The sequence below is a fragment of the Peromyscus leucopus genome, chromosome 5 (assembly GCF_004664715.2).
Source record: "Peromyscus leucopus breed LL Stock chromosome 5, UCI_PerLeu_2.1, whole genome shotgun sequence".
Lineage (NCBI taxonomy): Eukaryota > Metazoa > Chordata > Mammalia > Rodentia > Cricetidae > Peromyscus > Peromyscus leucopus.
The window spans coordinates 1,254,299-1,269,719 of record NC_051067.1 but is presented as its reverse complement, the minus strand read 5'-3'; the positions used below and the strand labels follow the sequence as shown (position 1 = coordinate 1,269,719).

General features: G+C 38.2%; 1 protein-coding gene across 6 annotated transcripts in view; it reads left to right on the top strand.

Moving 5' to 3' along the window:
* Nucleotides 1–2,719: 2,719 nt before the first annotated feature.
* The window catches only part of Ercc6l2 (ERCC excision repair 6 like 2), a 99,943-nt gene continuing 87,241 nt past the window's right edge, over nt 2,720–15,421 (top strand). For 4 of the 6 annotated variants that reach the window (XM_037205643.1, XM_037205646.1, XM_037205645.1 and 1 more), the window contains exons 1-3: nt 4,216–4,533; nt 8,779–9,203; nt 13,035–13,154. In XM_037205643.1, the coding sequence (XP_037061538.1) occupies nt 4,491–4,533; nt 8,779–9,203; nt 13,035–13,154 (588 nt within the window). In that variant the 5' untranslated portion in view covers nt 4,216–4,490. Of the gene's footprint in view, nt 4,534–8,778; nt 9,204–13,034; nt 13,155–14,062; nt 14,159–15,421 lie in introns of those variants that run through there. The other 2 variants (XM_028891714.2, XM_037205644.1) reach the window with 2 other exon arrangements.

Here is a 15,421-nt window from a genome sequence, read left to right as displayed (position 1 = left end):
TGGAGTCTCTGGCTGAAGCCAGAGCTCACTGAATGACTGCCTAAAAGCTTAAGGAATCTACCTATCTTCCTCCCTCCACAACCAGTGCTAGGGTTATAGGTGCACACACCCACACCCAGGCTTTGTATGCATATGCTGGCAATCTGAACTGAGGTCACTTTACTGAACAGGCCATTAGTAAACAATACCAGTTCTTGTTTAACTGCAGAATTTTCAGGCTTATTATCTGCCATTAGATGGAATACTACATCAAAGTCACAGGCTTTAGTTTTGCAAAATCTAAAAATCTCTTCTGCACACTATTTTATAGACATTGTATGAGAACAAGTCAGGAGGCCTGGGAACATAGCTCAATGGTAGAGCACTTGCCTATCACACACAAGGCCCTTTGTTTTGGGACAGAGCCTTATATATCTCAGGCTGGCCTCAAACTTGCTATGTGGCTGAGGATGACTTTGAATTTCTGATCCTTATGCCTCTATACCCCTACTGATGGGATTATAGGTGTGTGTTACCACTCTGTTTATGTGATGCTGGGGGTTGAGCATGTATGATAGGCAAGTACTCTACCAACTGAACAACATTCTCAACTTGTAGTGGGTAGCCATTCTAGCTTTGGTCTGGAAGTTTCAACCCCCATTGAGGTTTTGGTAACTGTCATGCCCACAAGGCGGGCCAAGGGAGGGCCTGAAGACCCGAGATTGGGATGTGCTGCACTCTCTTGCTGCTGGGAGCCGGGACGCTAGAGGTGGATGGAGGAGAGTTCTCCAGAGAACATTGCCAGACTACTGCTGTGTCTTTCCCAGAACCCTCAACCTACCTATTCCTTCATTTGTAAGTTACACCATTAAATAAATCTCCTTTTAACTATGTGGAGTGGCCTTAATAATTTCACCAATACAACTCCTGATTTTTTTTTCCAAGACAGAGTTTCTCTATGTAGCTTTGGAGCCTGTCCTGAAACTCACTCTGTAAACCAGGCTGGCCTCAAACTCACAGAGATCTGCCTGCCTCTGCCTCCTGAGTGCTGGGATTAAAAGTGTGTACCACCACTGCTCAGCTCTTAACTCTTGATTTTTAAAGGTTAAGATTTGGTTTACTTATTGGCAAAGGATACATCTACTTCATTTCTATTCTCTTGCTCTCACATCTTCTATTTAACTTTCTTTTCATTGGCTGGGACAATGTATCAAGGGAGGAATAGAACCCAAACTCACTTGGTAGCCCAGGCTGGCCTCGAACTCACAGAGATCCGCCTGCCTCTGCCTCCAGAGTGCTGGGATTATAGGCGTGCGCCACCACCGCCCGGCTGGAACCCAAACTCATATAACTTAACAACATTCTTGAGTTGTCTTACATTTTCATACCTATTGTTTTCCAAGAACCTTTTGATGGATTAATCCATTATTTTAAAGACCTATTTGCTATGTAATATATATTTTCCTTTTACACTGTGAACTTAAATAGAAAGTAAGTATTGTGAGGTTAATCATCTTAAAATTCTCTTTGATATTCAAGTAAAATTCTTTTGAAATGCTTATGCTATCATGATAGTATTGGGTGATAAGGGCTGAATCCTGGGTCTCATGCATGTCAAACATATGCTCTATTGCTGTGGGATGTTCTGTTTGCTAAATGTGTTGCTCTGATTGGTTAATAAATAAAACACTGATTGGCCAGTAGCTAGGCAGGAAGTATAGGCGGGACAGGAGAGAGGAGAATTCTGGGAAGTGGAAGGCTGAGGCAGAGAGATGCCGCCAGCCACTGCCATGAAAAATGAGATGTAAGGTACCTGTAAGCCACGAGCCATGTGGCAACTTATAGATTAATAGAAATGGGTTAATTTTAGAAAAAAGAACAGCTAGCAAGAAGCCTGAGCCATTAGGCCAAACAGTTTAAATAAAAGTGTCTGTGTGTTTATTTTATAAGTGGGCTGTTGGACTGCCAGGGCTTGGAGGGACCCGGACAGACGCTCTCCAGCTACACTCTATATTCTAGGTGTGCTACACCACAGTCCTATTTTTGAAGTTTAATTTGGCTTAATTTTGCTAGATTCTCCATTGCTAGTGGTTTTGCATGCAATACAACCAATGCAACAATACTTATATTGACTTTAATTCTTTAATATATCACAGTTTTACTTTGAAATAATTGGCATCATAGTGTTTGGAGGGTCACACCATCAGCATCCACACAAGAGAATGACAGGCAACTGGCAAGCACAAAAGCTACCAATAAGGGCAAGAAGGATGTTATAGGATGCTTAACTTCATGAACCATGTAGTTCTTTAAGACATTTTCATGTTATGACTGTTCCCATTTCATTACCCAGGACAAGCATGGCGATGCAGTTATGTAATAGACACTCAAAGGTGAGGTGTCTTTTTTTTCTTGTTAGTCACAAGAATAGTCCCTGAGCAAGGTTGTTTCTTTCATTTAAATCAAACTTTATTTTGGATTTATGAAATCACTTGTAGTTACAGGTCAGCTCTTTAAGGATCTACATCTTAAGTCAACAGACCTCTAGAAAACCAAGACAATATACAACTAATGATATCAATGGGTGGTGGGCAGGGGGTGGGGAAGAGCCAAATTTTTCTTGTAGCAAAAAAGAAAAAAAAAAAAATCTTGATTAAATTTTCTATTCATCACTTTGATTTCAGAGAATGAGAGAATGTGAGACGAGTTTAAGCAAAACAGGTATACTTCATCAATCCCAAGAATCAATTTTTTAAGATGTGCAATATCAGAATCTATGTTAAAATCAAAATCAAAGGCTGTAATTAATAATCAGCAATGTTTTTAATGGTTGCATCTGAAATGTCCTATAATAGATGGGTCTCTACAGTTAGGATCAATGGATCAAAACTAATATGGCACAATAAACTACCAGTCAAAATATTAACCTATATAGTATGTAAATTTTAAGTGGATGCATTTCATATTTATATCAACAAACATTTCTTATTGTGATCAGGTGATGTTTTAAGAGTTTCATTTAATTCATTTCTTGCAATTACTCCTCTTTACTTAGGTTGTTACTAGTGTCTTCTATATTCCTAGGTGTTTCTCTTAAAACTTATGAAAACCTACTGTTAGGCAAACAAATGGCACTCTTGATGAAGCATTCCTATGAAAATATTCTACTAACTTTTAGTATCTTCTATATTCCTAGGTGTTTCTCTTAAAACTTATGAAAACCTACTGTTAGGCAAACAAATGGCACTCTTGATGAAGCATTCCTATGAAAATATTCTACTAACTTTTAGTATCTGCAAAGAATGGAGATCTCTTTGCAGAACAGGCATAGTGTATCCAAAAAGTGCCCTACAGTAGGCAGGGTAATGATCCCCCAACAAAGAAATGTGTGTCTCTAAAGGAGCCCACAAATATTTTTTTCTTTTTACATGTCAAATGGTCTTTTCTGATGCAGTTCATTATGTGGACCTGTTAATGAGATTATTCTGGTGAACTCTTAAAAACTACTCTTTTTTAGCCAGCTGTGGAAGGCTCAAAAAATTCACCATCCTGGTCAATCAAGAAGTCACAATTTTTTCTACCTTCCGGGAAGAAGTGCGGCTTCTCTGGCATTTGGATTTTAGCTTTAGGAGACCCGTATAGGATTTGTGGCCTATAAAACCACAACACATTAATGCCGTTTTAAACAGAGAAACAAAGGTTTGTGGAAACTGGTTACAACCGCAATAGGCAAGAGGCTTATTCCAGCTAAATCAACGACATTCTGTGTAGTACACGAACACTGTAACGTGCAAGAATACATTTGGCTTCCTTAACTTGTCTGTGAGGTGTCAGACGATAGGCAGCATCCATTTAGCTCGACAGGCTGCGTGGTGGGCGCTTCTTCCTCAGAGCTTCACAGGGTGAAGAAAAACACTTCAAGGGCTAACCGACCCCGGTTACCTGGTTTGTGCGGGCCTGCTGGTTTTGCATTCGCAAGAGTGGGTTAGAGTAAACTAGGTAAACCCAAGAAAACGCCCTCTTAAAGCTCGCCTCCTGAAGCTCCTAGGCGACAAAGCCACCACAAGCGCAGCGCCCTTTGCAGGGTTCACACGGCCCTTTCCCGCTCTTGGGGGGAGCCACGCGCCTCAAGCCTCAGCAAAAGAGACGTTCGAAGTCAAGGAGCTATACCAAATCTCGCGATATTTGGGCCATCCGCGGACTGTTCGGGCCCACCTAGTCCGGAAATCGCCCCAGCCATCTTCTTCCCGCGATATCTGCAGGGAGGCGAGACGGGGAGCGCCGGGGCGCTCGTTCTCGCGGGATTTACCGGCTGCGGCTGCGGCGGGTCTAAGTTGGCTGGCCGCGGCGGTGACGCCGCCCCGTCAGGCCCCACACAGTGCCCAGCCTGAGGCTCGGCGCTGCGGGCGGGCGGGCGATGCCGGGCGGGCGGCCTGCGTGCCGTGCCCTCCTCGCCGCCGACAGCTGGATGCCGAGAGCAGCGGGGCTGCCGGGCGCCTCCCCCTGGCCCGATGGACGCCTCCTCCCCGCAGCCCCGCGCGGGACTCCGCAAAGGTATGAGCTCCGAGCTCGCGCCTCTGCGCAGACACGCGTCCTCCAGGAACTTCCGGAAGAGGCTTGGTTCCTTTGATTGACAGCTCCCGGTTTAGAACCCTTTCACCGCAGGAACTCCTCGGCTTTGCGACTCAGTATTGGGAACCTGAACTTCAGGACTTACTGCAGTCCCTCACAGTTACTTGCTGAGTAGTGGGAGCACATTCCTCATCTGTAAAATGGGGACAATTGGGTTTCGTGACTATTAGATGAGATGAGATGTATGCAAGTGACTCCACTTTGACCCATAGTGAGCATTCAGTAAATGTCAGATATTTTTTGTTTTCTGTCTTTGGTTTGTATAGGCCAGTTATTAGTCAGTAGGAGTTTGTTAGGTAGATGAGTGAAGGCCTATTTAATTGAGTTTAGTTTTATTGCACAAAGAGCTTACTACCTGGTGTATTGAAGCAGAATTCTGCCTCTAGTAGGTCACCAAGAGTTTGTGAAGGCATGGTTATCTCATAAGTCATCAGGATGCAGGCTTGCCCCCAGCTCTTATTAATAATAGCGATTGCTGTAATAGATTAAAAATTATTTTGTGTATGTCTGTGTGTGCATGCACCAGGCATGTGGAAGTTAGAGGACAGCTTGAGCTAGTCAGTTCTCTCCTTCCACCTTGTAAATTGCGATGGAACCCAGGCTACCAATGTTACCAGCAAGTTGGCTTACAGGTGGAGCATCCTACCGGATCTTACAGAACAGATATACAATTGAGTGTTTTGTGCCCAGGAATCTTCTGATAAATCTTGCTTTTCCTTTGAGGAAAGTATCTTATGAAAGCAAGGAGGGATTCAGTGCTAAACCTCAGAGTAGTCAGCAAGCCTTGAAATCCCTGGGCTAAAAACTGATAATGTCATAATTAAGAGCCTACAAATACAAATGCCTTTATGAGTCTGGCTGGTAAAGGTGAATAAGTGGATCTTCTGAGTGTAGATTATGGGACTGGTATGCTTATTCCTCAGTTGAATCTAGTGGAAGATCCTGTCACTTGGTATTTTAGGGGGAAAAGTACTGATGGAAAGAACCACTCAAAGGCTCTGAGGTGGTAGCGTGTGTTTCACGTTGGAAGCAAGCAAAGAAGGCACTGGAATTGAGGGAGGCACCCCAGTCATTAAGAATATTATCGCCAGTTCCACCACTCAGTAACAAGTCCTCACAGCTTTGACATTTGCAATCTCTGTTGTAACTGAGTCATCCCTGACTCAAACTTCATCTATTTGTTTCTAGAAATTACTCAAATTCAGAAACGAAGATGCCCATACAATATGTCCTTCTGGTATTTTCCACATACAGTCCCACCTGAGAAACTTTGTCTAGACTCCCTTCTCTAAAATATTTTTCCTAATACTTCTTTCCTATAGCACTCCATTCTCTTCTTCCAAAGCCCTTTTTGTCATTATGTTTATGCCTGTGTATTTTTTAGTGACTGTCATCTCAATAGATTAATAATTTGTTTTCACTTACAAATTCAGCTTATGTTTGTTAAATAATCTTTTGTGTGTTATTCCTGGAAATTTTTTTTTGCACTAGACAGTTTATTATTCCAACTTGTGTAGATAAATCAGATATTTAGGATAGTTAATATATATTTAAACTACTGATACAAAGTTTCTTCAACAATAAGTCAAGCTATAGGACATAGTATTAGAAAATAGTACAACTGAATACTTGAATAAATGGTATAAGTAGGAGGTATACAAGAGAAAGGATAGAGAAAAAAAGGATGTGGAACATACATGTTTTAGGCATCTTTCATTTCTACATTTACTTATTTATTGACAACCACCCAGGAGGGTGTATTCTTGAAAAGGAAATTATCTCTAATGGAAGAAACAAACAAAAATAAATAAACATATTTAAACATAGTGTAAATGCTATTGTAATGAAATACTGAGAGAGAATAATGGGATATCTACTAAATACAGTAGACTAGCAGTAGAGAGGTTGTGAGTGATTCAGCATAAAGTGATGGTGGCATGGATTAAGGGAAAAGTCATGAAACTACTTACTACCTATGGGCCAAATAGAATCTGATGTTGCCTTTTAAAAATAAAGTTTTATTAGAATACAGCCATGCCCATTTATTTATTGTCTGTGACTGCTTTTGCTTTGAAGAGTAAGAGAATTTTGGTTTCTAAAATATAATTAAACAAATAACTAGTAGCTGATTATAGAAAGGGTTTTCCAGCTCTTGTTTTCCAGAGATGTTGGCATAGAAAAAAAGTTCTGTTTTTTGTTTGTTTATTTTTTCTCTTTGTTTTTCAACAGGGTTTTTCTGTGTAGCCCTGGCTGTTCTGGAACTGGCTCTATAGCTCTGTAGACCAGACTAGCCTTGAATTCAGAGGACTAAGAGATCGTCCTGCCTCCTGAATGCTTAGATTTAAGATTTTCACCACCACTCCCAACTATGATATGTTTTTGAAGTAAAACCAGAAAAGATATTGTGGTGGAATGCATGTGGGGGTAATATAAAAAGAGGTATAAGGGTTAATGGTTTTCTACCTTGAAAAGTTGTCTATAAATGATCCCAGTTAACAAGATGCAGGGAAACTACTCACTACCATTTTTGACATTGTTCTTCATTTTATACCCATTATGTGGTACAGTGTCTGATAAATAATTGATGCTTAAATCATGTATGTTGAGTGTCAAATTAAGGAATTAGGTTTTAAAAATGAGTGGATATTTCCTAGGTAGGGAGATGCATCATTTAAAACAAAAGTAGTATGTTAAGAACTGCTGTAGTGGTATCGTTAGCTCAGGCTCAGCTAGTTCTATCCTAGAAAGAAGACACTTTGACCTACATATCATTTTTACCTGTACAGTAGAGTAGGGTATTAATTTCATAATAGTATAACAGTTCTCAGTTTGTATCTGAAAGAATAGAGTGGGAGAACATGTTTTTCCATGTGTACTTAGGATTACTGTGGTAAAACCACTTCAGCAAAGTTAGTGGGAATAATGCTTTTGAGGAATAAGTGTTGAAGACTGGTAAGTTATTCTTGATTAAGACGGCATATACTTATTATAATTATAACCAAAAATGTTATGAAGTTCTAGCTGGAAGGAACTCCTCAGAAAGACCCTAGGAAACCACTGATGGTCTTGTGGTATCAGTGAGGAATGTGTGAGAAAAATAATCTCCAATATTCTTAGAGTTATAGCCGTACATTTCTTGGATCCTTGCAATGAGGAATTCCATTTGGAAAATTATTTTTATTTGGTGTTCTCCATTTGGTACCCTTTAAATTACTTAATAGTATATTCTAGGAAACCTCTCCCCCACTCATAGTGCTGTCTTAAGAATAAAAAATAAAACAGATGGCCAAACAGTTAACAAAGAGTCAGCTCAGATGTGTAGGAATCAGAATCTTCAGTGAATGACAGGATCTTACAAAGGGCTATTAGAACTCATCTCTCTCTTTTTAAAGACTTTTGTATATGTTTTGCCAACATATTTATGTGCACCACATGTATGCCTGGCACCCAGGGAAATCAGAAGAGGGTGTTGGATAACTTACAACTGGAGTTATGGATGGTTGTGAACCACCATGTAAATACTGGGAATTGAACCCTGGTGTTCTGCAAGAGCTTCAATCTTATCTCTTACAGTATAAAGTATTCAAAACCCAAAAGGGATAAGCTGTAATGGTTGTGACATCATTCCCTTGCCTAGTTAAATACCTGTGTCCAGAGAAGGATGGAGTAAATATAAAAAGCACATGTCACAAAGAGTTGCTTTCCTGAAGATTTTAGCTCACTCTTTACTGTGTCTGTTTCTCTTACTGAATCATATAAGGAGAATGTGTATAATGTTCATGAGTCAGCAAGAATATTTAAATCAGAGGATCTCAGTTCTGGTTGTACATCAAGATCAATTTTAAATCCAACACTAACAACCAAACAATGAAACCAAATGTCTGTGGCTCACATCCATTAATTGAAGTCACCAGGGGTCATAACCTGGCAGTATATTTTTAAACCCCAGAGGAGGTAATGACACACAGCCAGGATAAGAGCTACAGAAAATAGGTTATACTGGTGATTATAGGAAAATATCTGATAATGTATTTTAGAAAAATGTCTATGAAAATAAGTATTTATTTTGTTTCAGTTATTTGGAAAACATATTTTTTTTTCCTGAGTAGGTAAATGAGATGTGACCTCATAAGCTTTTTGAAAAATTAATTTTCTTCTTTATTTTAGACAGGTGGTATCCAGGAGAAAGATGTCTTGCTCCTTCTTCAGATGATAAGAAGCTTTGTGAAGCAAGCATAAAGTCTGTTACTGTGGATGAAAATGGGAAGCCATGTGCAGTTGTCCTGTATTCAGATTTTCAAGAAAGGAAAATACCTCTTCAAAGACTTCAAGAAATAAAATCAACTAAAGATTGCTCCAGAAGTTTTATATTTGATGATGAAGATTTAGAAAAACCTTATTTTCCAGATCGAAAAATTCCATCATTGGCTACTACTTTTAAATTATCTGAAGATGGAGACTCTATTCCTTACACTATTAATAGGTACTTGCGGGATTACCAAAGAGAGGGAGCTCAGTTTCTCTACAGACACTACATTCAGAGAAGAGGGTGTATTCTTGGTGATGACATGGGACTTGGAAAAACAATACAGGTATTTATATTAATTACTTTATAATTAAAAATAAGCTCATCCTATGTACAAGAGTGTATACCCAATGCAAATCTCTCTTTTTAATACCATACTGTTACTATAGGTTTTTGTTTGTGTTTGTCTCACTAGCTAGATGGTAAAGTTTTAGAATTGAGGACAGTGACTCAGTGTGCCATTATTTGATCCTCAATACTTCATTAGTATTTGGGGAATAACATTTTTCTTAATTTTTATTCTTAGAGAACAGTGTAAAAAGTTAATTAACTTCCAGTGCCCTAAGTCCTTAAAAAAAACCAAAAAACAAAATAGCTCTTGCATTTTAAAGACAAATTGTGATTTTGGTTTGGTTTGTAATTCATATTGTAGGGTTAGGGCTTTGTAATGAGAAGTAAGCTAGATCTTCTTTCAAAATGGCACTTAATTAAAAAATGTTTTGATCATATTCTTTCCCCTCTCCCAACTCCTCTCAAATCTCTGCCTTTCCCGACATAATGTTCCTTCTCTCTTACAAAACCCATAAAACAAAACAAAACAAAACAACAACAACAACAAAAAAAAAACAAATCAAGGAATCAACCAACAACAACACACACTCAAAAGAAAAACAAAAGCAAAGAAAACCCATGGGATCCACTTTGTATTGGTCAAGGACTCCTGAGCGTAAAGCTTGTCCTGGAGTATGGTTTATACACCATTGTTACTCTTGAAGAAAATGAATTTTCCCTTTTGGATCAGCTGTCAGTTACAACAAGCCTCTTGGTTAGGAGTAGGGCTTTGTGCCCGCTTCCCTTTCTCCATTCTGGGATGGTGTCTGGCTTGGGTAGGTCTTGAGCATGCTGTCACAGTTTCTGAGTTCATGTGTGCATCAGCCCTGGTATACCTAGAATATGTGATTTCCTTGGAGTTGTCTGTAACCTGGCTTTTGCAGTCTTCCATTTCCTCTTCTGCATAGATCTGAGCCTTGAGGAGAGGGGCGTGATGAAGACCTCACATTTAGTGCTAGGTGCTTCAGAGTTTCTCAGTGTTTGCATTAGCCTTGTTTTAAGCAACAAAAATCTTTTAAAAGTATGATTCTGAAGCATTCTTTTTCTTTTTATGTTCTGTGAGATGAAAAAATAAGGAATGTGGTTATCTCTTCCTTTAGTCTTATGAAAAACACTTTTTTCCCTTCCTTCTTTTTCTGTTCTTTTTTAAGGGGAGGTGGGGAGGGAGTAGGCTTTTGGTTTGAATGTTTGAACTGTTTCCCAGACTCATGTATTCTGTCAGGAGGTGAATGCAGGTGAGGAAAGATGGACTATAAAAACATTTGCTTGGCAGAGTTTAGAAGGGAATGCCTGTGAAAACCAAGCTCTTCCAGAAAGATATTTTATCTTTGAAATGTAGGTTATAGCCTTTTATTGTTCTAGATGTGACAAGACTTAAATTTTTATTTACTTATTCTGTAAGCAATTCTGTGAATATTTCACAATAAAGCACCTTCTAATTATTTTCTTCTGAGGATTAATTTTTAAGTCTTCATTCTAAAGTTGCCATAGATCTGTTAGTTCATATTTATATAGACCTGTACTGTGCCAGTGAATTGTGGTAGAGCAGGCCTGACCTTCTCCAACTATTCATGTTTCTTTTGCTATGGAGTAGTAGCTTGAGTAAAGTGATCTTGTATGTCAGTGTAGCTTTTGACAGATTTAGGCCAGTAAAAATAGCATAGACATGATGAGTGCCATTTCAGCCCTGGTCCATGGGCCACCTGTTGTGATTGTTCACATCCTCCTTTTCTCTCTTCAGTGTTAGCACATTATAGCTAGCATTACTTTAATTAACATATCAAGCTGAGAGATTTCCATAGTTTTAATTTTCCTGCTCACTTAGAGTGTTTTCTTAGCTAAAGTACAAGTTTATTTTTATTTTAACATACCTTTTTAAAGTGGGGGTGGTGGTATATGAAGCAGTAAAGTTAGAAGTTAGTGTATGTTATTATTATTGTTGTTATTATCATTAGTGTATTTAATGAATTAGGTAAAGCTAATTTTTAATTGGACCTTAAAATTTTAGTTATAACATTTTTTCAAAGGCCTGAGATTCTTCTTTTAATATTTGTTCTTAATTATATGTGTATATGTGTTTCTGTATGTGAGTATGAGCATATAGGAGTGCAGGTCCCTGAAGTATCCAGAAGAAGGTGTATAATCCCCTGGAGCTGAAGTTACAGGCAGTTGTGAGCCACCTGATGTAGGTGCTGAGAACAGAACCTGGTCTGCTGCAAGAGCAGTATACTTCTTAACTGCTACACCTTTTCTTCAGATCTGAGATTAATTAAATGAAAAATATTTCATGTTTTTGCTTTAGGGAATTTGACAAATCTAGAATTAATATTACTTTATTTTGAAAGTATTATATAGTCTTTGTTTCCTCTAGCCACTTTTAAATAATTTTTTGTTCAGTTTTGTTCTATGAAGCAGCTACTTGTGAATTTTTGATAATTTATTTGTTTTTGTGGTGGCAGGTAATTAATATTTATAACTACTGAGCCCATGACTTAAGATGTTTTCTTTTTAATAAATGATCAATTTCTGTTTCTTCAAATAAATCTCATTACCATTCCTTTTCTTCTGTTATTTGGGATTTAGGTCATAGATATCTACATATTAAAAAGTACTTTTCTCATAAGGTGTGTACTGACAAGCAAATGGAATTACAGTCACATTTATAGTTCTAGCACTTGGGAAGGTTGAAGCAGGATTGCTACAAGTTTGAGGCCACCTGGACTGGGTTACTAAGTGAGTTCTAGGCTTCGCTGGGCTAGAGTGATACCCTTTGTCAGCCCCTTCTTTGTCCCCAAATACACTTTCTTTTATAGTTTTTCTAATTCTCTTAAAATTTTTCTTTAGGGTTCAGTATTTCTTTTTTTTTTTTTTTTTTTTGGTTTTTCGAGACAGGGTTTCTCTGTGTAGCTTTTCGCCTTTCCTGGAGCTCACTTGGTAGCCCAGGCTGGCCTTGAACTCACAGAGATCCGCCTGCCTCTGCCTCCCGAGTGCTGGGATTAAAGGCGTGCGCCACCAACGCCCGGCTGGGTTCAGTATTTCTAAAGTTTATTTTTTAAAGTAATAAGTTATTTCCTTCTATATGAATACCCACCTCATATACTTTCATCCCAGATCTTTAAAATAACCCTACGGATGCTATGTTTGTCATTTTTACAGAGAACTATTGAAGGGGGTTGAGTTGCCTCCTGAAGTTCACATTGCTGCCACAACAAGCTAATGTTCAAACCGACAAGCATCTAGTTGGGTGAAGGTTCCTCGCTGTTGATTGTGTGGGGCAATGCATGTTTTTTCTTATTTTTATTCTTCTCATTTAATTTTTGGAGAATAGCTGCTATTCATAATGGTATGAGTATTGATGAGTTGTGTTAGCCTTTTTAAAATTAGCATTCTATCATTCATTAGATAAACAAAGGCACAAATTTATGAGGCAAATACTTCCTACCCTAAGGAATTTATTTTCTACAAGAACAGAAAAAATGTATAGTTTACTTTAGAGGCTTTGAGAAGATAGTCTCCATGGATAGAAACAAATAGTAAGGTAGTATCTCAGATGATGGAATAAAGAAAGAATTCATCAAGTGGGCAGAATTGTTCCAAGATGAGATGGCCATGTGGAATTTTACTTGTTCAAAGGTGGTATTATTATACGTTTGCTTGTTAATTCAGAGAAAGTACCAATATTTTTATGTTTCCTCTAACATCTTTTTGTTGGTATTCTAGTGACTAGTTTGTACATGTACAGATAAATTATGCATAGTGATAGAAAAAGGCTTTTTTTTTCTTCTAGGTTATTTCATTTCTGGCTGCAGTTTTGCACAAAAAGGGAACTCGTGAAGATATTGAAAATAACATGCCAGCATTCTTACTAAAAAGTATGAAAAAGGAACCCTCTTCTACAGCCCAAAAGGTGAAATATCTAGAAGTATTCATCATATAAACACAATGTAATGATGTATTGTACATTTTAAAATAAGACTTTAGATACTAAACTATTTATAAGACTATTTTTGGAAGGTTGCCAGTTTCATCTGCTTGTAGTAGCATCAGGTTATATCTCAGACTTTTCCATCTGTATAACTAATCAGTCCTGACTCCTGAGATCAGACAAGACTGGACATGTTCAGGGTGGAGTGGTTGTAGACAAAATAAGAGATTTGTAATAAAACAATAAACTTATTAGAAGTGTTATGCTTACAGTCTTTGTGTGTATACATGCTTGTGTGTGTACATATGTATGCAGAAGTACATGCACAAGTGTGTATATGCTAATGAGGGTCAGAGGTCGATGTCTGGTGTCTTCTCTCTTCACCTTAGTTTTTGAATCAGGGTCTCTCACTGAACCTAGACTGGCTGTCCAGCAAGCCCCAGGAATCTCTTATTTTTACCTCCCCAGTGCTGGGACTATAGGTGTTCACTGCTACTCAGCTTTTTTAAAACATGGGTCCTGAGGATTGAACTCGGATCCTCATGCTTGCATACCAAGTACTTTACTAGCTGAGTCATCTCTCCAGTCCCCTGTGTGCTTCTATGGTGTCCTCAGTATGCATAAAATTGATAGGAATAAAGATGGAGTGATTTGATGAAAACAATACTATTTTATTAAGGTAGTGAACTATATACCTCAAGTTCTAAGATGACAGGGTTTTGTTTTGTTTTGTTTTTTTTATAAGATTTTATAAATCTTATTCGCAAGATTGCTAAGAAGTCCAAGTTTACTCCAATGACCTCAGAAGGATTATTTTTATATAAAAAACTAGAGAAGTACTGATTTATGGTATTTTGTTAATACTTTAAATTACCTTACTATTTTAACAGCATTCATGAAGCTTTTCTGCAATGCAATCAAGAATCCTGACTTATTCTCTTGAGTGATGGTCTCTAAAAAAGAACTCAGGCTTGGACAGGTGGCAGGTGTGTTTCCTGCTTCTAATATGATTTTCTTGTTTATATGAGCAACTGAGTTTAGAGAAATCTATATTAAATTTTCTGTTATGACTGAGGTTGTTGTTGATCTTGGTTTTGTGTTGGCTTTCACTAATCTCTTTAAGTTTGGCTTCATAAATTTTGTTTGCATATTGGCTACATACTCAGTTAACAGATTATTTGCTGATATCTGAGTTCAGTCTTATAACTTGACCTAAATAATTTTGTTACCTGCTGTCATTGTATATTTTAGATGATGGTTCAGTGCTGAACTGATTTTTATTTTTTCCATTGGAAGGACATTTCTTTTTGTTGAAGTACCCAGGATTCCATCTTTGAAACCCCAGAACTAAGCCCTATATTTACTATACAATTCTTTCAAATTAGTTCACTTTTAAAAAATGTGTCCAGGGGTTAGAGAGATGGCTCAGAGGTCCAGAGTTTGGATCCTAGCATCCACAATTCACAACCATTTTTAACTCCAGCTCTAGGGGATAGGATGCTTCTTCTGGTCTTCACAGGCTCTGCATATATATGGTACCCATATGTGCATATGTACACACACATAAAATTAGTAAATAAATATTTTTTAAAAATTTAAAAAAATATATAGTACTTTCTTGTAGGGGAAGCTCAATGATGCCAGAGTAATCTTTTTGACAAAAGACTGATAACCCTGGTCTTTCTTAAAATCCCTGGGCATTGCTTTTATTGACCCAGTCCTTCCAACTGCTTCACTTTGTCTGTTGGGTTCTGCTATTGTTTTTATGGCTGGCTGTTTGACGATTTCTCTTACATGGGTACAGTATGGCCTTCTCAGTTCTACAGGGGTGGGGCGTGTGTACCTGTTGCCATCTTCCTGAACTGTTCTGCTCTGCTGGGAGTTCTTTCCAGGCATCATAACACTACTATAGATTATTTTCATACGTGGTCTTCATTTTGTTGGCATCAGTGCATATATGTTTTCAGAGAGTCCATTTGAAGTAGCATACATTTTTAAAAGCTGTTTTGTAAAAAAGAGAATAAATAAAAATAAAGTTAATGCTAGAATTAAAACAACCCTAAAAGACTGATCTTCAGTCTCCTTGAAAAAGAAACACTCAGTGAATTAAATGTTACACATTAGCCGGGCGTGGTGGCGCACGCCTTTAATCCCAGCACTCGGGAGGCAGAGCCAGGCGGATCTCTGTGAGTTCGAGGCCAGCCTGGTCTACCAAGTGAGTTCCAGGAAAGGCGCAAAGCTACACAAAG